At 35.4% G+C, this 25,853-nt stretch overlaps 1 protein-coding gene across 1 annotated transcript in view; it reads right to left on the bottom strand.

Moving 5' to 3' along the window:
- The window catches only part of LOC101891503 (guanylate cyclase soluble subunit beta-1), a 233,847-nt gene extending 208,814 nt beyond the window's left edge, over positions 1-25,033 (bottom strand). The window contains exons 1-3 of the mRNA XM_020039810.2: positions 24,574-25,033; positions 12,075-12,264; positions 3,942-4,015 (exon numbers count right to left, since the gene is read on the bottom strand). Coding sequence (XP_019895369.1) covers positions 3,942-4,015; positions 12,075-12,077 — 77 coding nt within the window. The 5' untranslated portion in view covers positions 12,078-12,264; positions 24,574-25,033. The remainder of the gene's footprint in view (positions 1-3,941; positions 4,016-12,074; positions 12,265-24,573) is intronic.
- Positions 25,034-25,853: the final 820 nt, after the last annotated feature.

The following is a 25,853-nucleotide window of genomic DNA, read 5'->3' as shown; positions in this document are numbered from 1 at the left end:
TAATAATTATACGAAGTAGTAAATTTGAACAAAATAGTATACATCCTTCGAGAGTTATCGTGCGCACCAGACAGACAGTCGAACGAACGGACGGGCGGACATCGCTAGATTGACTCCAAATGCCCTGAAACGGATTTGGTCTATAGTCTAAGACCGTTAAGTCGATGAGGCACGTTCCGGACTTATCATATATACCCTCTCTAGTCATATGGCTGAGGTCATAAAAATAAAGAAATTTATTATCTCACAGAGAGCGAAGGATATTATGTCTTTGTGCATTTGTTCGTGACATGCAATTTTGCACAAATCATTTGTTTGGTCCAAGGACGAATCCCATTGAAATTTGAGATAACCGGTCAAAATTTAGATATAGCCTCAAATATATATTTTCGTTCGATTTGTTTTTTTGTGCAGCAAACGTGTAATATCAGCCCAAATAGTATGTAATTTTGCTCATACCACCAAATTAGGTCTGAAAATAAGTTTGCCCAATTTGATCGAAATCGGTTCAGATATAGCTGCAGCTCCAGCATATATATTTTTCATCAGATTTGTTATTTTTGTCCTCCGCAGCCGTAATATGCACTCTGTAACAACAATATTTGGGAAAATATATCAAATACAGCTCGGGTCAGATTTGTTTATAGCCACATATAACTTCGTCCGATTTGCTTTTTATTGTTCACCAAACGTGTAATATTAGCCCATGGAATGTGCCACTAACGACCAAATTGAGTCTAGAAGCTAATATGTCAAATTTGGTGAAAATCGATTCAGATATAGCTATAGTTCCCATACATATCCTTCATCAGATTTGTTATATTTGTTACCCACATCCGTAATATGCCCTCCATAACAATGATATGCAATAAAATGCAGCTCAAAAATATCTTTGCCAATTTTATCGAGATCGGTTCAGATTTGGACATTAGCTCCCATTTATATCTTTATCCGATTTCAAGTTAATTGTGCACCGCATGGACAATACAAGACCATATTGAAAAGATACAAATGCTTTGGCACATTTAGTCCTTTGAACTTTAAATTATAATTATAATCATAACGTGTATGATTGAATTCTCCCATAAAAACTTTTAATTGTTATGTGGAGCTCTACTAAATATGCAAAGTGTTGTAGGGTATCATAAAGTCGGTCCCGCCCGACTTTAAGGCATTCTTTACTGGTTGTTTTCAATTTTTGTGAATAAAAAATCATGACCCGTTAAAGTAAAAACCCTTCCTTGCTCTTTTTTGATGAACAATTTTACAACTAATGCTCTGGACCAAATTCTAAAGCTGATACATAATCATTAATTATTCTTCGGTAAAGTCATATATTTTTAGCCAACTTTATAAGAATCCGATAATGTTCAATTCATGTTTATTTCGAAAGTAAGATTTCGAGTCAAAACATCTGATAGAAAGCAGGCATTGGTCGGGTGCGAAAAAGGTGAAATATCTACTCAAATCTTTCGTAATCTCACCACTAAAAATGACCTTTTAAATATTCTTTGCAAAATCGAATATGGAAGAAGAGGTCAAAAGTCGGGCGGGCCGACTATATGATACCCTACAACCCAAAATGCGTATTTAATAGAGCTCTTGTGACAAAAAAAATATTGGGAATTCATGTGAAGTAGATCAATCGAACTATTAAATAAATAACATTGCTATATAGTGCATGATATCACTTCGATAAGGCAAGCGTACAAAAGCATTTTGGTGGGAATTTTCCAAAAAAAAAAACAGTAAAGAAAGTCCTAAAGTCGGGCGGTGCCGATTTTATGATACCCTACACCACTTTGCTAATTTAGTTGAGCTCCACTTAATAATTAAACATTTTTATGGGAGAATTCAATCATACACGCTATGATTATAATTATAATTTAAAATTCAAAGGACTAAATATGTCGAAGCATTTGTATCTTTTAAATTCGGACTTGTATTGCCCATTTGGTGCGAAATTAATTTGAAATCGGATAAAAATATATATGGGAACTATATCCAAATCTGAACCGATGTCTGTAAAATTTGGCAAAGATATTTCTGAGCTGTATTTGATATACTTCCCTGAATATCGTTGTTACGGAGTGCATATTACGGCTGTGGGTAACAAATACAACGAATCGCATGAACAATATATAGGGGAGCCATAGCTATATCTAAACCGATCTTCACCAAATTTTGCATACTACCTTCTGGACTCAATTCGGTCGTATGTGCCAAATTCCATCCCATTTGGACAAATATTAGACGTTTGGTGCACAATAAATGGTAAATCGGACGAAGTTATATATGGGAGCTACATCCAAATCTGAACCGATCTCGATAAAATTTAGCAAAGGTATTTCTGAGCTGCATTTGATATATTTCCCCAAATATTGTTTTTACAGAGTGCATATTACGGCTGCGGAGGACAAAAATAACAAATCGGATGAACAATATATATGGGAGCTATAGCTATATCTGAACCGATTTCCATCAAATTTGGCATGCTTATTTTTAGTCCTAATTTGGTTGCATGTGCAAAATTCCATACAATTCGGACTGATATTACACGTTTGGTGCACAATAAAAGGCAAATCGGACGAAGATATATATGGGAGCTTTATCTAAATTTTTACCGATTATCTCCAATTTCAATAGGGTTCGTCCTTGGGCCAAACAAATGTTGTTTGGAAAATTTCATCTCAATCGGATAATAAATGCGACCTGCATTTTGTTCACAAAAATACATGGACAGACGGACGGACGGACGGGCAGACGGACTGACATGCATAAATCAACTCAGAAAGTGATTCTATGCAGATCATCAAAAGGAACTATGGGTCTATCTCGTTTCCTTCTGCCTGTTACAAACAAATGCACAAAGACATAATACCCTGACCACCTTGTGGTGTAGGGTATAAAAATCATACACCGAATAGAATGCAAAAATATTCCGAGTGATAATTTCTCAATGATTGTATTTCTTTTTTTCATTTGAAAACACTTTCCATCTACTAAATTCATGTATAAATGACGGTATGTTGTTCCTGTACTTTTGTATCAATTCTATTCCCTTCGTGTGGCATATGAAACACATAAGTCGATTTTTTTTTTCTCGATTTAATAGTATTTACAAGAAAAAAAACTTCTTTAGATTATTGACACAATTCTTTTGAAATGGGATTGTTGTTTAAAACTCCTACGGCAAATAATTACAATAAGGATTTTCTTTTTTGTCGTTTCTTTCTATGAACAGATTTATATCAGCATCAAAGAACATTAAAATGAGGAATTGAGTTAAAATTTGTCACTTTAATTAAGTACAATACACAAAAAATTTACAGTGGAACCTTCAATCGAGTTCACAAACAATATTCAAGACTTTAAACAATATAAGACGATAAATTTTATTATTATTATTATTATTATTATTATTATTATTATTATTATTATTATTATTATCATTATTATTATTGTTATTATTATTATTATTATTATTATTATTATTATTATTATTATTATTATTATTATTATTATTATTTTTATTATTATTATTATTATTATCATCATCATCATTATTATTATTATTATTATTATTATTATTATTATTATTATTATTATTATTATTATTATTATTATTATTATTATTATTATTATTATTATTATTATTATTATTATTATTATTATTATTATTATTATTATTATTATTATTATTATTATTATTATTATTATTATTATTATTATTATTATTATTATTATTATTATTATTATAATTATTATTATTATTATTGCTGGAAATTATTGCAATAAGCCAAATATTTACCGTCAACCGAAAGGTTCCACTGTACATACACACTTTTTTTGCTCTAATCTTCGCATCATTAAATTATTTCTATTCATTTGTTATTCTAAAGAAGAAAAAAGAGAATACGAAGAACAAAAAACCAACTTACTTTATTTTCTCCCATATTTCTTCACCAAAGTGTTTAAGCACCAATAGCTCCAGAGCGTAATTAACAAATCCATACTGAAATGAGAAAGAAGAATGATGAGACAATGAACAACAATAATAATAATAATAAGAAGAAGAAGCAAAAGAATTAGATAAGAAGAACAGAAAAATCATTACTAGGAATCCCAGATAGATGGGAGTTGATTAATGGTGTATCTGTGTCAGTTGATCAGCTTGTCATGGTTAATGTTCAGTAATTAAAACTCTACAAAATCTGAATGGGTGAGACAAAAAAAAATTGTCTCTCAACACTTCCGTTCGTCGGCAGAACAAAAACAACATTAATAAAGACATGAAAGATGGATTAATTAATTTGTTCATTTTTATGCTTTTTATTTTTCTGTTTGCCTTTCGATATGAAAGAGAAAATAAATACATTTTCTGAAAATTAATATTTTAGATTAATTTATTATATATTATATCTATATCTATATCTATATCTATATCTAATGGCAAAATGATGATATGATAAAATTCGCTTAGACGACCATCATTTACACTACGTATCATGTATTGTGGTATAATAAAGAACCAGTAAGGGAAGGTCAAAAGTCGGGTGGGTCGACTATATGATACCCCACACCACTATGCGCATTTAGAAGGGTTCACGTAAAAAAAGTTTATGTTGGAAATGTATGTAAAGTAGAGCGGACCAACTATGAATCTCATTTGAATGCGTATCATTGCTATAGAATATTCACAATTTGGGAACAATATCCAACTGTGAATCGATTTTCAACAAATTTGATGGAGGCTTTTGTACTGTAGTACCAAATAACTTTGCTGTATAGTGCCTGATATGACTTCGATATGAATTATATTGAGAAATATTTATTTGAGCAATAGATATAGATGTAGATATTCGGTCGGTGCCAAAATTCAGGTCATTGGGGCCATTTGGTGCACAATATACCTGAAATCGGATAAAGATATATAAGGAAGTTATATCCACATCTGAACCGATATTGACAAAATTTTAAACATATAATTCTAAGCTGTATCTGTAATCTGGAACAAAATATCATTGTTGAGAAGTGAGAAGAGAGAGAAGAGGGACTTAAAACCCCAAATCGGATGAGGCATACAGCTATATCTAAACTGATGTTCACCAAATTTGGATTACTTGTTTCTAGGATGAATTCAGTTGGAAGAGACAAAATTCTGTCTATTTGGGCTGATATTAGCCATTTGGTGCACAATATGCATGAAATCGGATAAATATATACATGCAAGCTATATCCAAATAAAGATATACATGCAAGCTATATCCAAATCTGAGAAAAAGAGAAAGTAGAGTACATCGGTCTACTATGCCTCGTACCTCCTCCACGAAAGCTTATATTTCATATAAAATGGAGGAAGAATTCACGTCGCAATATGACTCAGATTAGAAAGGCCAATTAATCAGTAGGAAGTACAAAACTGTGGTATAGTTTCCACATAATGGTATCTGCCGTTATTCGGTGTTCTGGCTATTGTTGCCACATTGTTTGATGGAATAATTGCAAAGTTGGTATTTGCAACCATCGCCACCGACAGAACATTTTCTAAACAGGTCGAAACCATATAAGTGTACCTCAAGATATTTTGTGTTTTTATACCCTACAACACTGTGTGTTGGGGGTATTATGCGTTTGATTGGGCAAAAAATTATGTAACACCTCGAAATATTGGTTTCCCACATAGGAAAGTATATATGGATCTTCCTATCTCACCGAGCTGAGTCGATCTAGCTATGTACGTCCGTCCATCTGTCCATGTTAATTTGTAATCACTCTACAGGTCGCAATTAAGGCCCAATCCTCACGAAATTGAAAATGGAGGTGGGGTTAGGGCCAGAATAGAACCCTATTGTTTTTTGAGATGATCGCATAATATTTAGGCGTTGAAATGGACCAAAAACTGAAAAATTTCCTGATTTTGTAGTTGCTCTACAGGTCGCAATTATAGTCCAATCGAAGTTAGCACGGTGCTAGGGCTTGGGGCTGGGCAGAATCATTCCAATTTTGATGGTCATCGGATAATATTTAGTAGGTGAAATGGACCATAAAAAAACGCGAATATTTTTAATCCCGTCGAAATCACAAATAGACGAACAGGTCAATCATGACCGTTACGTAGATGCCGTTAGCAAATATATCGGATATATATAGCGAAATATATACAATGTGTATATACAAAGGAAGAGGATTTTTGTTAGATTGCTTATATCTCAAAAATGGCGGGACCGATTTTGACATTTATATATTTTTTATCGCATGCGATTTTTTCAATTTGACTTATAATATTGAAGTGTATATTTTGTAATACTTTTTTCACCTTACAACACAGGTTGGGGATATTATATGCAGATTGCAATTATCGCCCGATCTTCACGAAAAGGGTAGGGTTAGGCTCAGAAGGGCTAGGCCTATTGTTTTCAAAGATGTCCGCTATATATTTAGGGGTTGAAATGGACCAACAACTAAAAATGTTCCTGATTTTGCAGCCGTTATAAAGGTCATAAATAGAATGGACCACTATTTCTGTCCGAAAAACACAAACATTACTTACAGGCGATATCCGAAATACACAAAAGGTGAACTTCTGGCTTTTTTATGCTGATTTCGTTGACGAATATAGACAAATATCGTAGATAAGAATATCACATAGATGAGTCTAAATTTGGAGATAAAGGGGGGCTCTTGCTTTTAGAGATGATCCGAAAATATTAGGGGTTCAAATGAACCAAAAACAGAAACAAATTCCTGATCACAAAATCGAAGCCATTCGACACGCCTGAGAAGAGCGTTAAGGACAAGGAAGAATTCTAGCATTTTGAATGACCATTGGATTATATTTAGCTGTAAAATGGACCACAACAACTAACAGCACGACGGTGTGCGTAAATAATGGGCAAATGTCCCTGGTCAAAATACTAAGGGCAATATCTGGGCTGTGCACTGTGACATAATTTCAAAAGCGAAATCTTCCAAAGTGGATTTGGACATAAGAGGGCTTCTAACCTGTGTAGTGTTATAGGGTATCACATGGTCAGCCCCGCACGACTATAGCCTTTGCTTACTTGCCCTCGCCGTTCTATGGAGGGCATATTAACTTCGTCAACCCGTTTGTCAGAATATTTATAATAGACCCTACAAAGTATATATATATATATATATATATATATATATATATATATATATATATATATATAAAAAGCGTAAAATTCTAACACGAGCTAGCGATATCCGTCCGTCTGTCTGTTGTAATAACGCTATCTTTCGACCGAATTGAGATAGAAGACTAAAACTTTGCATAGTTTACCAGTAGACAGGTTAAGTTCGTAAATGGGCCATGTCGGTCCATGTTTGCGTATAGCCCCCATATAATGGTACCTTCCGATATTGGGTATTTTAATGATTTTACCGGAATAATTTCAAATTTCGTATTTGAAGTTCGTAATGGGTACTACAGCCTATGACAATTTTTTTATGCAGGTCCACGCCTTCGTATTGCTTACTCAGTATTTTGATGATTTGTGCAATATTATTCACCGGAATCGTTTCAAATTTCGTATTAGGAGATCTTAATTGTAACTTTAACCTAAGGAAAAGAGAAATTCGTATGCAGGTCCACGTCTTCGTATAGCCCCTATATAACGGTACCTCCCGATATTCGGTATTTTCATGATTTAAACGGCATTATTTACCGGAATTGTTTCAAATTTCGTAATGTTTTGTATGCAGGTCCTAGTATTCGTAAAGCTCTCACATCACGGTAATCGGTATTTTTATGATTTGTGCGACATTACTCACCGGAATTGTAACAAATTTCGTATTTAAAGTTCGAAAAGGGCACTACAGCCTATGACAAAAAATTCGTATGTAGATTCACGTTTTCGGATATCCCCCATATAACGGTACATCCCGATATTCGATATTTTCATGATTTTAGCGACTTGAAAAATTTCAAGTTCCAAATGGTGGAGGGTATTAAAAGTTCTGCCGGCCGAACTTAGTTGCTTTTTACTTGTTTTAACTTTGCCTTATTTGGTTATAATTATAAATTCACATTTAATTTTTATTATAATTCCTCAAATCAGAAAAAAAAATTATATAGGCACAACTATAACTTCTTCTTCTATTCAGTAGAAGTGAGTTGCATATTGGTGGTGTAAACTTTGAAAATCAGCTTAGGAGAGGGTTTTCGAAAATTTAAATTTAGCCAATTATGAATTATATTTTATGACATAGGCTGTCGTATTGAAAAGAACCGGAAGCTTATTTTTCATTTAATGAGGGTTATGGGTATTCACGGTACCAGAAGGATTGGCCCGCTCTATCCCATTCTCTTTCAAAACATAAAGATGGTTCAAACATAGTTATAAGTGAAATTTGATAACGTTGACCCTTTGTGGGGGAGTAAGCAGAAGGAGTTGTGTGATCAACCCCACCTTTACAACAGATCTTGTGTTCGTATATATATTGGGATGTGCCAAGTTTGAAAATAATCAGATGTTCTTTTTTTGAGTGTCATGGATATTCAAAAATGTTGAAGATATTTTAACTTTTCTTTCACAGTTTATAAGCGTTGTGATTATTCAAAACGTGCCCCTCTTTTAAGGACGTACCAGAAGGACTGACCTAACATTGTCTAGTTTCTCACCTGACGTAGGCCTGATTAACATATCAGGATATTCAACGTTACAACGAAATCGAATGCATCCATAGCTCTTTGTGCGATATAAATTTTTTATATTTTTTATACCCTAAGCCATATGGCTAGGGCAGGTACGTCCAAAACGTACCTCATCGAAATAAAGGTCGTAGACCCTAGGTCCCTCTGGACCAAATCCGTTTCAGGATATTTGGAGTCGATCTATCAATTTCCGTCCGTCCGTCTGTCTGTCTGACTGGTTGGTGCGCACGAAAATTCTGTAAGCGTATCCCATTTCGCCAAAACTTGGTACATAACAATGTTATTGTCAAACGTAAATTGAGTTCGGAGATGTGCACTCTTTCTGATACCTCCCTCAAAAAAGATTGAAATATTCAAAAAATATATTTTACTGAACACAAAGAGAAAGAATAATCTAATTTTGCTCCAACTTTGCAAATCGTAATATTTGCATTAGTGCTAGGTTAGATGCGAAAATGTAAAATGTGGGTCCACTTCATGAAGTACCTCCTCCACTAAGGTTAAACATTTTGAATAATTTTAACTCGTAAAAATGTGAGGTAAGTTTCCGACTTTCTTCAAATTATATACATCACAATATTTTTGGTATCCCAAGGTCTGGTGTGAAGTTTGCATATATAGGTCCACTCCTTCTGGTACCTCCCCCACAAAAGGTCGAAATTTTGAATACCATTAAGCTCATAAAACGCAAAATTAACATCCGATTCTATTTAGACTTGGCACATCTGAATATTTCCATCAACATAGAATCTGTTATAAAGACTGTAGAGATCGGACCCTTCCTTCTGGTACCTCCCACACAAAGGGTCAAAGTTTTGAATAACCAAAACGTTTATACAATCCTAAATCATGATCAGGTTCGCTTTATATTTCACACATTCCATTATTTCTACTAACACAAGATCTGTTGTTAAGATGGGATATATCTTCTCCTTCTGGTACCTTCTTCACAAAGGGTCCAAATTTTGAATATTCATGAAGCTCATAATACCCCTAATTAACTCACGTTTCTATTCAGACTTGGTACATTTGAATATTTCCATCAACACAATATCTGTTATAAAGATGGTAGAGATCGGACCATTTATTTTGGTACCTCCCCCACATAGGGTTCAAGATTTTGAAAAACAAGACGCTCAATGAAAGCAAAATAAACATCCAAATCTCCTCAAATTTCAAAATTTTTGCTAACACAATATCTGTTGTGAAGATGATATAAATCTGCGAACCCCTTCTGGTACTTCACCCACAAAATGTCACAATTTTCAATACTGTTGTCTGTCATAACTTGCGAAACAAGTCAGCGATTCATTACAACTTGCTATATCTAAATATTTCTCTGAACCTGGTACCTTAATATGGAATTTATGGTTTCGTAGGAAATTGGATATAAATGTTCGATTTTCTTGTATTTTTGTCCCTATGAAAATGGAGTACTTCGATAGACTATATCTGGTACCTCACGTACATTCTAACATTTTCAAAAAATTATCATATATCTCATAAAAACATATATTTTAATCATATTTATTCCTACGAAACCTACTTCATAGAGGGTCAACAATTTGAATAATCACAAAAGAAATAAAAATATATTTAAATCATCGGCTGAGGGTATACACTGTCGGCAAAACTGATTGATACTTTTTAACTTGTTTTTTATACCATACAACTCCAGTATGGGGGGTATTATAAGTATGATTGGGCCAAAAATTATGTAACACCTCGAAATATTGGTTTCCCACATAGGAAAATATATATAGATCTTCCTATCTCGCCGAGCTGAGTCGACCTAGCTATGTATGTCCGTCCGTCCGTCTGTCCATGTTAATTTGTAATCAGTCTAGAGGTCGCAATTATGGCCCGATCTTCACAAAATTTAGAATGGAGGTGGGGCTAGGATCAGAATAGAACCCTATTTCTTTTGGAGAAGATCGCATGATATTTAGGGGTTGAAATGGACCAAAAATTGAAAAATTTCCTGATTTTGCAGTTGCTCTGCAGGACGCAATTATGGACCAATCGAAGCAGAAGTTAGCATGGGGCTAGAGTTTCGGGCTGAGCAGAAGCCTTCCAATTTTGGTGGTCATCGGGTAATATTTAGTGGATGAAATAGACCATAACTTTTCTTTTAAATAAAAGTCAAATTTTTTATTAAACCGCGAATATTTGGGAAGGGGATGTTAGCAAGAATGCTTATATCTCAAGAATGGCTGGACCGATTTTGACAAATTTTGTCAATTCAGAATGCCCTCCTGGGCTAAAAGAATAAAATATAAGAAATTCGCATAAAAAGATGCCAATAATGATGTTAATATAGATTTTGTAGTATTTTGTGACATTTTTTTATTTTATCATATTTTTTATCGCATGCGTTTTTTTTTTTCATTCTGACTTATAATATTAAAGTGTATATTTTGTAATATTTTTGCACTTTACATCACAAGTTGCGGTTATTATATACAGATTGCAATTATCGTCCGATCCTCACGAAAATTTTCATAAGGGCAGGGTTAGACTCAGAAGGGCTAGGCCTATTTTTTCAAAGATGTCCGCAATATATTTAGTGGTTGAACTGGACCAACAACTAAGAATGTTCCTGATTTTGCAGCAGTTGTAAAGGCCACAAATAGAAACTAATGGACACGAAATCTCGCATGAAGTTAGAGTTAAGTACAGCGGGTAGAATGGACCACTACTTTTGTGTGGAAAATACCAGTATTACTTGCAGGCGATATCCGAAATACACAAAAGACGAACTTTTGGCTTTTTATGCTGATTTCGTTTACAAATATAGCCAAATATCGTAGATAAGCATATCATATAGATGAGTCTAAATTTGGAGATACAGAGGGGCCTCTTACTTTCGCAAAATATTTAGGGTTTGAAATGAACCAAAAGCAGAAGAAAAATCGTGATTAAACAATTGAAGCCAATCGAACGTCTGAGAAGAGGGTTAAGGACAGAGAAGAATTCTAGCCTTTTGGATGACCATTGGATTATATTTAACTGTAAAATGGACCACACAACTAAAAGCACGACGGTGTGCGTATATATTGGACAAATGTGCCCGGTGGCATAATTTCAAAAGCGAAATCTTTCAAAATGGATTTGGACATAAGGGGGCTTCTAACATATTATAGTGTTGTAGGGTATCACATGGTCGGCCCCGCACGGCTATGGCCTTTGCTTACTTGTTTTTTTTTTTAATTTAACAGTTTGAAGGGATACCAGAGAGTAGTCAGCCAGACCGGCTGACATTTTTGAAATACGGAATGAAATTATATATACTCTTAGTAGCCATATTGCGGTAGATATAAAAATCTTTTCTTCAGCGAAAAGCTGGTTTCTTGTATTTATGTGTAGTGGTGTTCTCTTACTTAATTATACTTACCATAGTGGCTGCTTTCTGGATTCTCCTTTGTTGACTTTCTTTGAATTATGTTTGCAAATTGCAGCTGCTGATGAATGCAATTTTGAAATATTTCACACAACGTATTTTTTTCTTTAGCCCTTACTTTTCACTGGAGTTTTTAATACTTTTTAAGAATTTTATTATATTTTTTCTTTTACACTGATTCAACCTATAGTAATATTTGAAAGAACATACACATACATAATTTAAATTCATTCTCTAATATGCACACATACTAGATGTTAGTTTTTTTTTTAACATTCACCAGTACCTCAGTAATCGTTGTTGCCGTTGCCCATGCCATGATTTTACTTTAGGCCGGATGGAGAAAATTATAGGCAAGCCTTTTAAAAACTAAAGCACAAAACACAAACTCTTGTTGAAGAAGTTCTTTGCGTGGCAAACTGGTTTAAAGTCAACCCAGTAATGATGCCAAAATACACACACGAGAACTTAGTGAAAAAAAGAAAAACTTTTTATTTACAAAGGTTGGCTTAATCCGGTTTCTTATAACATTAAGTAATTTGCAAAAGAAGAAAAAGGGGGACAGAGGAAAACTTTTACACACATCACTACTTCACTCAACTAATGTGAAGTTCTAATTTGCAAAGAAACGCAGTTTCTTTTTGCTGATAAGGGAGAAGACTTGTGAAAATTTTCAAGCATTATGAGATTTTGCCCTACACGAGCATAATGTTGTTTGACAATTTTTTTTTTATTGGAAAAGGGGCAGAAGTATATGTTTTTCTTATGTATTAAATAGGAATTTTTATAAATTTATATGTTTTATGACAAACTATAAAAGAAAAATACCATATCGAACCGGTTGGATAATTTATTTAATCGTGAGCTGAGCCATATTCCATTCGGCAAATATTAAAATTCCAAAAAGTGCAAGAACTAAAACAGCAAAAGAAAGAAAATAGACTCAAAAGAGTTGCTTCGCTTGGCCGAAAGTGGTGAACTGTGGAATTTGGTTTACTCCGATTAGAAAACACTCATTGTCCAGCAGTTCGTAAACAAACAAAATGATCGTTTTTACTTGCCAAAGAGGTCAGCTGAAAATGTGCACCTTCGGTTGGTCACCAGAACTCAAGCACCGTCCATGGTGATTGTGTGCGTCGCCATAATAGCCGATGGTCGCTCGCCGCTCGTATTATTCACCCGTAGCATCAGAATAAATGCCGAATATTATTGCGAAAATATTCTGAAGGGCCTTGGGCACGCAAACATTTTGGCCACAGACCTTGGACATTCACATTTAGCACTCCACCCAAGAATGGTTACAAAATGAGATTCCTCGCTTCATTTCCAGCACACAATGGCCACCAAAATCTCCGGATACCAATCCGTTGGACTATTGTGTCTGGAGTATTTTGGAAATCAAGGTTGGCACTAAAAAATACCAAAGTGTCGATCACCTCAAGCAAGTGCTTCGCCGGGAATGGGCCAAAATGCCGCAGAGCAATATTCGGGCAGCGTGTGACGGTTTCATTGGCCGTTTGAAAGCCATATTTCGTGCCAACGGTGACCAATTGGATCAAATCTAAACTTATTCTAAAATTTGATGCTATTTCCGACATTATTTTCTTTCATTCAATAAAATTTGAAAAAAAAAAAACATTAAAAATTATGCTGTTTGACTTTGTTGCAGGTTTTTTATCACACCCTGTTTAGTTGTATATTGATATGTGGACCTGTAGAGTGATTTTATAAACAATTTTCCAGATGTTGTGGGCTACGAATATTTATACTTTCCACCTTGAATTATTAATTATTATTAAATATTAACTTTGTCATTCCGTTTGTAACATCCCTAAATATGCGTCGTAGACCCATAAGGTAAATACATGATCTGCATTAAAGGCAATTTACTGATGTCCGTCTGTCTGTCCGTCCGACTGCCTGCTGAAATCACGATACAACCCACACTTTATTACGTAGAGCTACAAAATTTGACACAATTTACACTGTATCTAGGATGGATGGTATTGAAAATCAGTCCACGTTTGGTTATAGCCGCCATATAACGGTACCTCCCGACATTTGGTATTTTGATGATTTTCGGCACATTTTTTCACGGATTTGTTTTAAAGATTGGTATTTGTAAGTCATAATGGGCTCAAGCTCCAGTGGCGAAATATTGTAGGTATAGGTCCACGTTGTTGTATAGCCACAATATAACGATATACACCGATATACAGTATTTTGATGATCCTAGTCACATTTACCCACGAAATTGTTTCAAATTTGGTATTTAAGAAGATTTGGTAGATGACAGTCCTTGAAGTATAAAATTGTATATAGACTTTCCCGTTTTGGTATGTCCGCCATTTTACGGCCTCACCCACTTTATTGCTTTTTTTTTTTTTTGAAATTAAAAAGCATTATCCGCACGGTCTTGCTGGTATTTGTAGTTTAAAGTGGAACACATTTGGACTGAGATACTTTTGTATAATATTTTTTTTACCAATGGTGGAGGATATTAAACGCTCGGCCGACCGAACTTAATGTCTCGATACCATCCACCATAGTATGGAGGGTATCTTAAGTTTGTCATTCCGTTTGTAACACCTCGAAATATATATTTTAGACCCCACAAAGTATACATATTCTTCATCAGAATAAAATTCTATGTCGATATAGCGATTTCCGTCCGTCTGTGGAAATCACTCTAGCTTCCGAACGAAATGAAGTAGGTTGATAAAATTTTCCTCAAATGTATATTATGTCTGCAGGACTTTTGGTATTGAAATTGGGAAATGTAAGTCCACGTTGTGGATTAGCCTCCATATAATGGTACCTCCCTTTTTCGGTATTTTGGTGATTTAAGCAACATTATTTACCGGAATTGTTTCAAATTTGGTATTTTAAGTTTATAATGGATACTACAGCCTAAGACAAAAAATTGTCTGTGCAGTGCTACGTCTTCGTATAGTCCCCATACAACGGTTCCTCCCGATATTCGATATTTTGATGATTTTGGCGACATTATTCACCGGAATTGTTTTTAATTTGGTATATGAAGTTCGTAATAGATGCTACAGCCTAAAATGGAATATTGCCTGTGCAGATACACATCTGATCCTAATATAACGGCTACATTCGGTATTTTAAAGATTTTAACAGAATTTTTAGCGGATTGTATTTTTGTGAAATTTCTTGTGAAATTCTTTCCAAATGGTGGAAGGTGTTCAAAGTTCGGCCCGGTCGAAATTACAGCTTTTTTACTTGTTTAACTTGTTTTGTAAAAGTATTTATTTCAACTACCTAGAAATCACGCATATGTACAGGGTTGCCCATATTCGACGGACCCATCTGGCAACGCCATAACTTTTGACAGAGATGTCACATAGCTTAATGACATACCGCGTTTGAAGCGTCAGTCCAAGCAGATTTTTACCATTAACCAATATACGCCACGCGAGCGCTCTGAAATAGTTGCGCCTTCTAAGAACAGCATTAAGCGTTTATACGAAAAAGTTTTGACTGGTAAGGCTCTTTCTAATCCGAAGAGGCCATATAAAAGTCGACCAAGGCGATCGGCCGAGAATATCGCTGCCGTACGAGCCAGTGTTGAGAGGTTCCCAAGAACATCCCAAAAACGCCGTTTTCAGCAGTTGGGCATGACTCGGTCCACTTTACAACGGATTATTCGCATTGATTTGCATTTGTTCCCGTACAAAATTCAATTGACGCAAAAAATGTTGCCTGCGGACAAGCCTCGTCGATTGGAATGGGTCATGGGTCCGTCGATTAATTTCCTCTTTAAATTCGAAACTAATTTCGATTAATAAGTTTTTAATTGAAGTAACTATTACATTAAGATCGCATCTTCAGTTTATATCAGAGATTTGCTTTTCTGTTTGTAATTTTCTTTTCCGAGTAACAAACGGATTTATTCTTTAACTTTTCCTTCCGACTCGTTTTTTTTTTTTCATCAGCCCTCGAACCTAACGCAATACAAAACATATAAATAAATATCAATATCAAATTACAAAAAAACTTTACCAATTTATTTGTGGACATAAAATAAGTTGATGGCATCGAAACTTTGTGTGTGTGTTTTTACACATCCATCCAGGCACATCAGGATTATTCAGAAAGCTCTCACACACACACACACGAAATCTTTTTGCATTGAGGAGTGCCGGTAAACTCCCACACACATTAGTTAACCTACAGCCATTGAATGTGTGACAACAATGAATGTGTCCACCCCCAAAACATAATCCCCCTTTGTCATTATGGGGATCATAAAAATGCTGAAGTCAACATAAATCATGTTGGGATCTATTTGTCTTTTCCTGGTTTTTCTTCTCTTATTTGTGTTTTGTTTTTGGCGTGGTTTAGCTTTGTGTGTTTTTCTGTTTTCATCAACTAAAAGTTTATTTGTGATTTCCCTCATCTGCAGGATATATCTGGTAACTACGTATTTAAATATATAACTTCCAAATATAGATTTCTCAGAAAATCTAAATACATATTAATAAGGTAATAATATTTGCCTATATAATTCTGAGCTGTGTTATAATTATTTTGGAAATGTCTGGTTTTTCGCTCTTTAAATTATATGCGAGCTACACAAAAACATGGGCATATGGGCTAATTTATACCAACTGACAAGTAGTTCGGATAAAAAGTTTGTAAAAAAAAACAGTGAAGAAAGTCTTAAAGTCGGGCGGGCCGACTTTATGCTGCCCTACAGCACCTTGCTAATTTTGTAGAGCTCCACATAACAATTAAAAGTTTTTATGGGAAAATTCAATCATACACGCTATGATTCTAATTGTAATTTATAGTTCGAAGGACTAAATATGCCGAAGCATTTGTATTTTTTAAATTCGGACTTGTATTGCCCATTTGGTGCGAAATTAATTTGAAATCATATAAAGATATATATGGGAGCTATATCCAAATCGGAACCCATCTCAATAAAATTTGGCAAAGATATTTCTGAGCTGTGGGCTGTGGGTAACAAATATAACAAATCGGATGAACAATATATATTGGAGCTATAGCTATAAATGAACCGATTTCGATCAAATTTGGCATACTTATTTTCAGACCTAATTTGGATGTATATGCAAAATTCTATACTATTCGGACTGATATTACACGTTTGGTTCGTCCTTGGGCCAAACAAATGATTTGTGCAAAATTTCATCTGGATCGGGTAATAAATGCCAACTATACTTTGTTCGCAAAAATACATGGACAGACGGACGGACATGCATAAATCGACTCAGAATGTTATTCTATGCAGATCATCAAAAGGAACTATGGGACTATCTCGTTTCCTTTTGCCTGTTACAAACAAATGCACAATGACATAATACCCTGACCACCTTGTGGTGTAGAATATTATTATGGAGAAACTACCCGAACCCATACGGAAGGTTATGTCGTCTTCGCCGCCTTGTTTTAGTTTTTGTGATTCTTAATTTGTGTTTGTAATTTCGACAGGATGCCACCGCTTTAAGATATTTTTTTATACCCTACAACACTATGTGTTGGGGGTATTATAAGTTTGATTGGGCCAAAAATTATGTAACACCTCGAAATATTGGTTTCCCACATAGGAAAGTATATATGGATCTTCCTAGCTCGCCGAGCTGAGTCGATCTAGCTATGTATGTCCGTCCGTCCGTCTGTCCATGTTAATTTGTAATCACTCTACAGGTCGCAATTATGGCCCGATCTTCACGAAATTTAGAATGTAGGTGGGGCTTGGACCAGAATAGAACCTTATTGCTTTTGGAAATGATCGCCAAATGTTTTGGGGTTGAAATGGACCAAATACTGAAAAAATGTCGGATTTTGCAGTAGCAATACAGGTCGCAATTATAGACCAATCGACGCGAAATTTCGCATGTAGATAGAGTTTAGGGCGGGGAAGAAGCCTACTAATTTGGGTGGTCATCGGATAATATTTAGCGGGTAAAATAGACCATATTTTTTGTGTTGAAAAAAATCAAAATTTTTCATTAAACCGTGAATATTTCAAATCCCGGCGAAATCACAAAGCCATCACAAGGTTACTTCTGACCTTTACATTGATGTTATTATCGAACAAATCGGATATATAGCAAAATATATGCGATATATATGTCTATAAAAGGAGATATGCTTGAAAAATCTCTTATATGTCGAGAACGGCTGAACTGATTTCGACAGTTCTCTTTAATTCAGAATGGCCTCTTGGCAGGAAACAAAAAACGTCTAAAAAATCGCATCGGGGATAAGATGAGGGTCAGAATAGAAGTCTACTCTTTTTGGAGATGATCGCCATATATTTAGGGGTTGAAATGGACCAAAAAACTGCAAAATTGTCGGCAGGTCGTAATTATCGCCCGATCCTCATGCACATTTAAATGGGGGTTACCACACATTGCAAAAGCCAAGCAGTTTTGGATGACCATCCAAAAATATTCAATGTGTGAAGGAGTTTGCCAACTTTTGTAGACAAAATACGAAAATGTCCATTCCAGTCACTTTTTGGAGAATTCACAAATACCGGAAAGACGCACTTCTGACTATTTCGTTAACGCTGATTTCGTTGAAGAATATAGTCAAATGTCTGTATCTCATATAGATGCGTTTCAGTCAAAAACCAATAATAAATGTTAATCTTTTGCCACTTCTGAGAGATTTTAGGTCTTTGGGAAATATTGGGTCCAGATCTAGGAAGACCATTTACGTGCAACATCTACCAATAAATTGGAAATGAGCAAATTAGTTTAAGTTGCTATTATTCGAAAATTAGAGAACGAAACCTGACGATTTTCTTTTTTTGTTTGTCACAATATCTTGTGGAATTCTGTCGAGTATTCCGCATATATAAACTGTATGGTTTATTATAGTGTTGCAGGGTATTCAATGGTCGGCCCCGCTCGACTGTAGCCTTTGCTTACTTGTTTAAAAAATATTTTTTGTTATATCTTACTGGACTTAATTCATGGATAAAACAAGTAAACACGAAGTAAGTTCGGCCGGGTCGAACTTGGAATATCCTCCACCATTTGGAACAAAGTTGGAGTTTTCCAAAAAATAAAATCCGTTAAAAATTCTGTTCAAATCTTAAAAATAACGAATATAGCCATTATATGTATTGAGGGTCCGTACGAAGTCGTAGATCTGCACAGGCCAATACAATATTCCAATAAGAAACTTGAAAAAATCCAGTGAATAATGTAGCTAAAATCATAGAAATACCACATATTGGTAGAGGTAACGATATATGGAGGCTATACGAAGACTTGGACCAGCATAGACAATTTTCTGTTATAGTACCGTAGACTATTTCATTAAAAATTTTGGCTACAATAATCCATACCGTTATATGGAGCTCTATGATATCGTAGACCGATATATCTCATCTTCGAACTTGGCCTGCCTGGAGACAAAAGACAGATCTGTTAACTACCTGTCTTTACTCGTTTTGATTCTAGCGTGATTACAATACACAACAGACGGATGGACGGACAGGCCTAAATTGTCTTAGAATTTTTTATAATTAAAATATCGAATATCGGGGGTACCGTTATATGGGGGCTATACGATATCGTGGACCTATGTTGACAATTCTCTTTCAGAGGGTAAAGTACTCACAAGGAACTCCTTGTGTGGAATTTCAGGCAATAACAGTGACAAATGTGGATAAAATCACCATAATACTGAATACCAGGGGGTACCGTTATATGGTGGCTATACGATATCGTGGACTTATATAGATATACCCCCGAATATCGGGGGTACCGTTATATGGTGGCTATACGATATCGTGGACTTATATAGAAAATTCTCTTTCAGGAGGTAAAGTGCTCACAAGGAACTCCTTATGTGGAATTTCAGACAATTCCGTTGAAAAATGTGGTTAAATCATCATCATACCGAATATGGGGGGTACCGTTATATTGGAGGCTATACGATATCGTGAACCTATATAGACAATTCTCTTTCAGGGGGTAAAGTGCTCACAAGGAACTCCTTGTGAAGAATTTCAGACAATTGTATTTAAAAATGTGGTTAAAATCATCAACATACCGAATATCGGGGGTACCGTTATATGGGGGCTATACGATATCGTGGACCTATGTAGACAATTCTCTTTCAGGTTGTAAAGTACTCACAAGGAACTCCTTGTGTGGAATTTCAGGCAATGTGAGTGAAAAATGTGGATAAAATCCCCAAAATACTGAACATCAGGGGGTACCGTTATATGGTGGGTATACGAAATCGTGGACCTATATAGACAGTTCTCTTTCAATGGATAAAGTGCTTAAAAGGAACTCTTTGTGTAGAATTTCAGACAATTCCCTTAAAAATGTGGCTAAAATCATCAAAATACCGAATATCGGGGGTACCGTTATATGGGGGCTATACGATATCGTAGACCGATATAGCCCATCTTCGAACTTGACCTGCCTGCAGGCAAAAGACAGACCTGTGCACAATTTTAGCTTCCTATCTTAATTCGTTTTGACTGTAGCCTGATTACAACAGACGGACAGGGCTAAATCGTCTTAGAATTTTACGCTGATTAAGAATGTATATATGTTGTTGGGTCTAAGATTATTATTTCGATGAGTTACAAATGGAATGACGAACTTAATATACCCTCAATACTATGTATGGTGGAGGGTATAACAAGGCATGGTTGCCGAAGGGGTTTTTGTTGTAACAGGCAAAACCAACTTATATGGTTATGCTTCTTCGTTCAGGTAGAACGAAAGCATAACAAGTGGAGAAATATGTAAACGTTTATATGTGCGGTTGTAAGATTTAGAAGATTTTCCATAACAATTTTAGTTTTATTTAATTCTTTGGTTCCTCTTCTGTTGAGCTTACGATTTCGTCACTTGGTAAATTTTTTTTCATAGAAGGTATTGTGGGGGAGAATATCCCAGACAAAAAACAAGGGAACTGATGAGGATTCGTGGCTCTTTCCGAAACCGAGGTATTCCCTGCCTTACCCCCTGGTAAACATTACCATCGTTCTCCACTAATAAACAAACTTTGATTTATAAAAACAACAATAAAAGGATTAAGCCTGACCATTTTGCAACAAAAACCAGTAAAGAAAGTCCTAAAGTCGGGCGGCGCCGATTTTACGATACCCTACACCACTTTGCTAATTTAGTTGAGCTCCACTTAATAATTAAAATTTTTATAGGAGAATTCAATCATACACGCTATGATTATAATTATAATTTAAAATTCAAAGGACTAAATGTGCCGAAGCATTTGTATCTTTTAAATTCGGACCTGTATTGCCCATTTGGTGCGAAACTAATTTGAAATCGGATAAAAATAAAAAAAAAGATATTTCTGAGCTGTATTTGATATATTTCCCTGAATATCGTTGTTACGGAGTGCATATTACGGTTGTGGGTAACAAATATAACAAATCGGATGAATAATATATATGGAAGCTATAGCTATATCTGAACCGATCTTCACCAAATTTGGCATACTACCTTCTAGACTCGATTCGGTCATAAGTGCCAAATTCCATTCCATTTGGGCAAATATTACACGTTTGGTGCACAATCAAAGGTAAATCGGACGAAGTTATATATGGGAGCTATATCCAAATCTGAACCGATCTCGATAAAATTTAGTAAAGGAATTTCTGAGCTGCATTTGATATATTTCACCAAATATTGTTGTTACAGAGTGCATATTACGGCTGCGGAGGAGAAAAATAACAAATCGGATGAAAAATATATATGGGAGCTATAGCTATATCTGAACCGATTTCGATAAAATTTGGCGTACTTATTTTCAGGCCTAATTTGGTTGTATGTGCAAAATTCCATACTATTCGGACTGATATTATACGTTTGGTGCACAATAAAAAGCAAATCGGACGAAGATATATATGGGAGCTGTATCTAAATTTTTACCGATTATCTCCAATTTCAATAGGGTTCGTCCTCGAGCCAAACAAATGTTGTTTGCAAAATTTCATCTCAATCGGATAATAAATTCGACCTGCATTTTGTTCACAAGAATACATGGACAGACGGACGGACGGACGGACGGACAGACGGACTGACATGCATAAATCAACTCAGAAAGTGATTCTACGCAGATCATCAAAAGGAACTATGGGAGATAGACCCTTTTGCCTGTTACAAACAAATGCACAAAGACATAATACCCTGACCACCTTGTGGTGTAGGGTATAAAAATTTTGAAATACCTTAATTAGGAGATAAATCTATATGGGCGCTACTTCGAAACATGGACATATATGGAATATTTACTTCGAAGAGTCCTACTTCTCCAAAACCAGAATCGCTGCCGTACGAGCCAGTGTTGAGAGGTCCCCATGAAAATCCCCAAAACGCCGTTCTCAGCAGTTGGGCATGGCTCGGTCCACTTTACAACGGATTATTCGCATTGATTTGCATTTGTTCCCGTACAAAATTCAATTGATGACGAGCAATTTTGGAACAAAATTATAATGTCCGATGAAGCCCATTTCACATTGAATGGGACCGTAAATAAGCAAAATTGCCGTTTTTACGCCACTGAAAATCCTCAGGAGATTCAAAAAGTGCCTCTTCTTGACGAAAAAGTCACAGTTTGGTGCGGCGTTATCAGGAGCGTTATCGCATGATGACCAATTTTGTGATGCCAATTATTCGTCGAAAGCGTATGAGGCAGTTCTGGTTTCAACAAGGTGGCGCTCCACCGCACACAATGCGATTTTCTGAAGAATTTGTTTCCGGACCGTTTGATGTCTAAAAGTGGTGATTTGGACTGGCCACCGGGTTCGCCCGATTTGACGCCGCCTGACTTCTTCTTGTGGGGATATTTGAAGTCAAAGGTTTACGTTAAGAGACCGTAGAAGAGCTCAAGGACAACATTCGTGAAGAAATAGCCGCTATTCCGGCCGAAATGTTGGCAAAAAAGATGGAAAATGCAGCAAAAAGGGCGAGGCGGCCATTTGAGAGATATCATATTCAAAAATTGATGTAAACAAATCTACTTGGAACAAATTAAATGATTAACATTGCCAACCGCCAAATTTTTATTTTTTTCTTTGATATAAAAAAAAAAAAAACAAACGTAACATTTGTGTTATAGTGTCGTAGGGTATCACATGGTCGTCCCCGCACGGCTATAGCATTTGCTTACTAGTATAATATTTTCCTCCACGAAGTATTTTCATACTCTATATAGCAATGTTATTTGGTACGAGATGTACAAATGACACTTTTAAATTTGGTGAAAATCGCTTCAGAGTTGGTTATACCTCGCATGTACCAGATCCCTTTGATTCCAAATTATAACTGCTCCGTCCACTTTATGAGATTTCTTTACTGATTTCCTGTGGAAATTAGGCGCAAACTGCAGCTAAAACCTTAAAAATAATAATAAAATAATATGCAGGTTTATATGATAATTTGAGTTATCCCCAAGAAAAAATCGGTCCGGCAGATTTAGATCAGTTATCGAAATTGATGCTACTTTCCTAGTTATACGTATGACTTCTGTCTTTTTTTTATGACTCCCCAAAGAAAAAAAAATAATAATTAGAAAAAAATGAAAAATTTTGAAAGCACATCTTTTGATTATTAGTACTGTAACCGAACATATCTATATAATCTTCCAATTGCCACCATTGTAAATAATTTATCTTAGAAATATTGACTTTTAAATTGCCTGGCCTGACATTCGATATTCCGCGTGGCAAGAGTAAATTTTAATTATGGGCGTGTGACACCAACAACAACGGCGGCAATATTATTCTTCATTCTATACTCGAGGTATTTTTACAACAAGTGTTTGTTTTTCCCAGAAATTCGATTCAAATGCAAACAGAAAAAATATAGTGTAGGGAAAAAATGTTAAAATTTTCTTTTTAAAAAATGTTTCCACATTATTATCATTTGTTATTTTATTGAAATTGTTGTGGTTATTCTATTTATGACTTTTATGGGCGGGATGGTCGATAACAAAAATTGCTTTTGCCTCATTTACGGTGATAAAGATTTAATGGCGCTTAAAAAACACAGACACACACACACACACACAATTTCACTTTTTTGTTTGTAGAGCACATTTTCACAAGCACTGCGATTTCCTCCTTGGCATTTAATAGATCATTCAACTTGGCTTGCCGCCTGCCGTACCTAGCCATGAGCATGATATACAACTTTTATTTTGTGTTTCCTGTAAAAGCTTCACGACCATTGGCAGGCATAGTTGTTGCTGTTGTTGGTCATTTACTAACGGTATGTCAAGATATCAGATATGCATGCATTTATTGCTCTGTGTCGGTGTCGTATCACAATTTTCATTTTCTTCTACTTCTTCGGATGACACTTTTTCTATTATTTCGTTTCACTACTTTTTTTTGTATAATTTATTACTTTAAAGGCTCATAAATACACAGACACACACACACACCCATAGATGGCAGAAAAAAGAGGACCTTAATAAAAACACGAACACAATTTCTTACCGACACCAGCCAAACTGAAAGTGAAATATTCGAAACACACTGACTGACACAGACTCTCTTCTCTCTTTCGACCTGTGTAACACTGAACAATGTTTTCAAAAACCCACTAACACAGATTGGCGTATAAAGGCAAGAAGAATGCCAATACGAAGGACCGAATGAACGAACGACACAGACAATGATACCCGGATACACATACAAGCGCGACCGTGTTTGTGTGTGAATTTTTTGCCTTTGTGTTGTTGCTGCTGTTGTTGGTATTGAATGAATGTGGTTGGTGGCAGACACCAAATAAAAGACCCGTCGGATTTTTTTTTTATTTTTTTGGCTTTTTTATTTTCACTTTAAACACCGTTTTTATTTGCCACTTTTACTTCCGTTCGTTTCAAAGAACCGTCTATGACTGAGAATTTGTTCGACTAGCATAGTTTTATATAAATGGCGCTTTTCATCTGTGTGTTTACCCAACCGGGGGAAAAGTTGGCTCAGCTGTTTTGTGTGTATGTTTAAATTTGCCAGGCTGACAGGACCTAAGACAACTGTCAAAAGTTTGTTGTGTACATAACGGCAGAGAGAGTGTGTAAAAGAGAGTAACAAAAACATATGTGTCTAAAAGCTTTAAAAAAGCTCGTTGTGGTGGATGTCCACGAAAATAGAAGTCATGGCTTAGTATTGCCATAACGGTCATACCCTGCAAGCATTTGGAAGTGAGTCACTCACTCCCTTTTTAAAATACCACATCTGCGACGCAAATATTGAAAATAAGCTCGGGGTAAAGCCATTGAAATTCCAAAAAGAGCAAGAACTTACACCGCAACAGAAAGAAAATAGACTCAAAAGAGCTAAAGAATTGCGTGGCATCAGAATAAATGCCGAATATTATCGCGAAAATATTTGGAGGGTGTATTATTGCCTTGGGCACGCATACATTTTGTCCGCAGATCTTGGACATTCCAACAGGACTCAGCACCACGGCACTCAGCAGGCGCCGCCCAAGAATGGTTACAAAATGCGGTCCCTCACTTCATTTCCAGCGTACAATGGCGCTAGTGACCAATTCGAACAAATCTTAACTTATTCTAAATTTTGAGGCTATTTCCGACATTTTTTGCTTTCATTTAATAAAATTTAAAAAACAATATATAAAAATTTTGGCGTTTGACTTTGTTGTAGTTTTTTTTTATCTCACCCTACAGTGTTGTACCGAAAGTTGACTGTATTAGCCAGTATATTGAAACCTTGTTGATCTTAATGAGGTTAGTTTCCTTGTGTATGTCTTC

The sequence above is a fragment of the Musca domestica genome, unplaced genomic scaffold, assembly GCF_030504385.1.
Source record: "Musca domestica strain aabys unplaced genomic scaffold, Musca_domestica.polishedcontigs.V.1.1 1, whole genome shotgun sequence".
Classification (NCBI taxonomy): domain Eukaryota; kingdom Metazoa; phylum Arthropoda; class Insecta; order Diptera; family Muscidae; genus Musca; species Musca domestica.
Note: the sequence above shows the minus strand (reverse complement) of the source record. Positions and strands in the feature narration are given on the sequence as shown.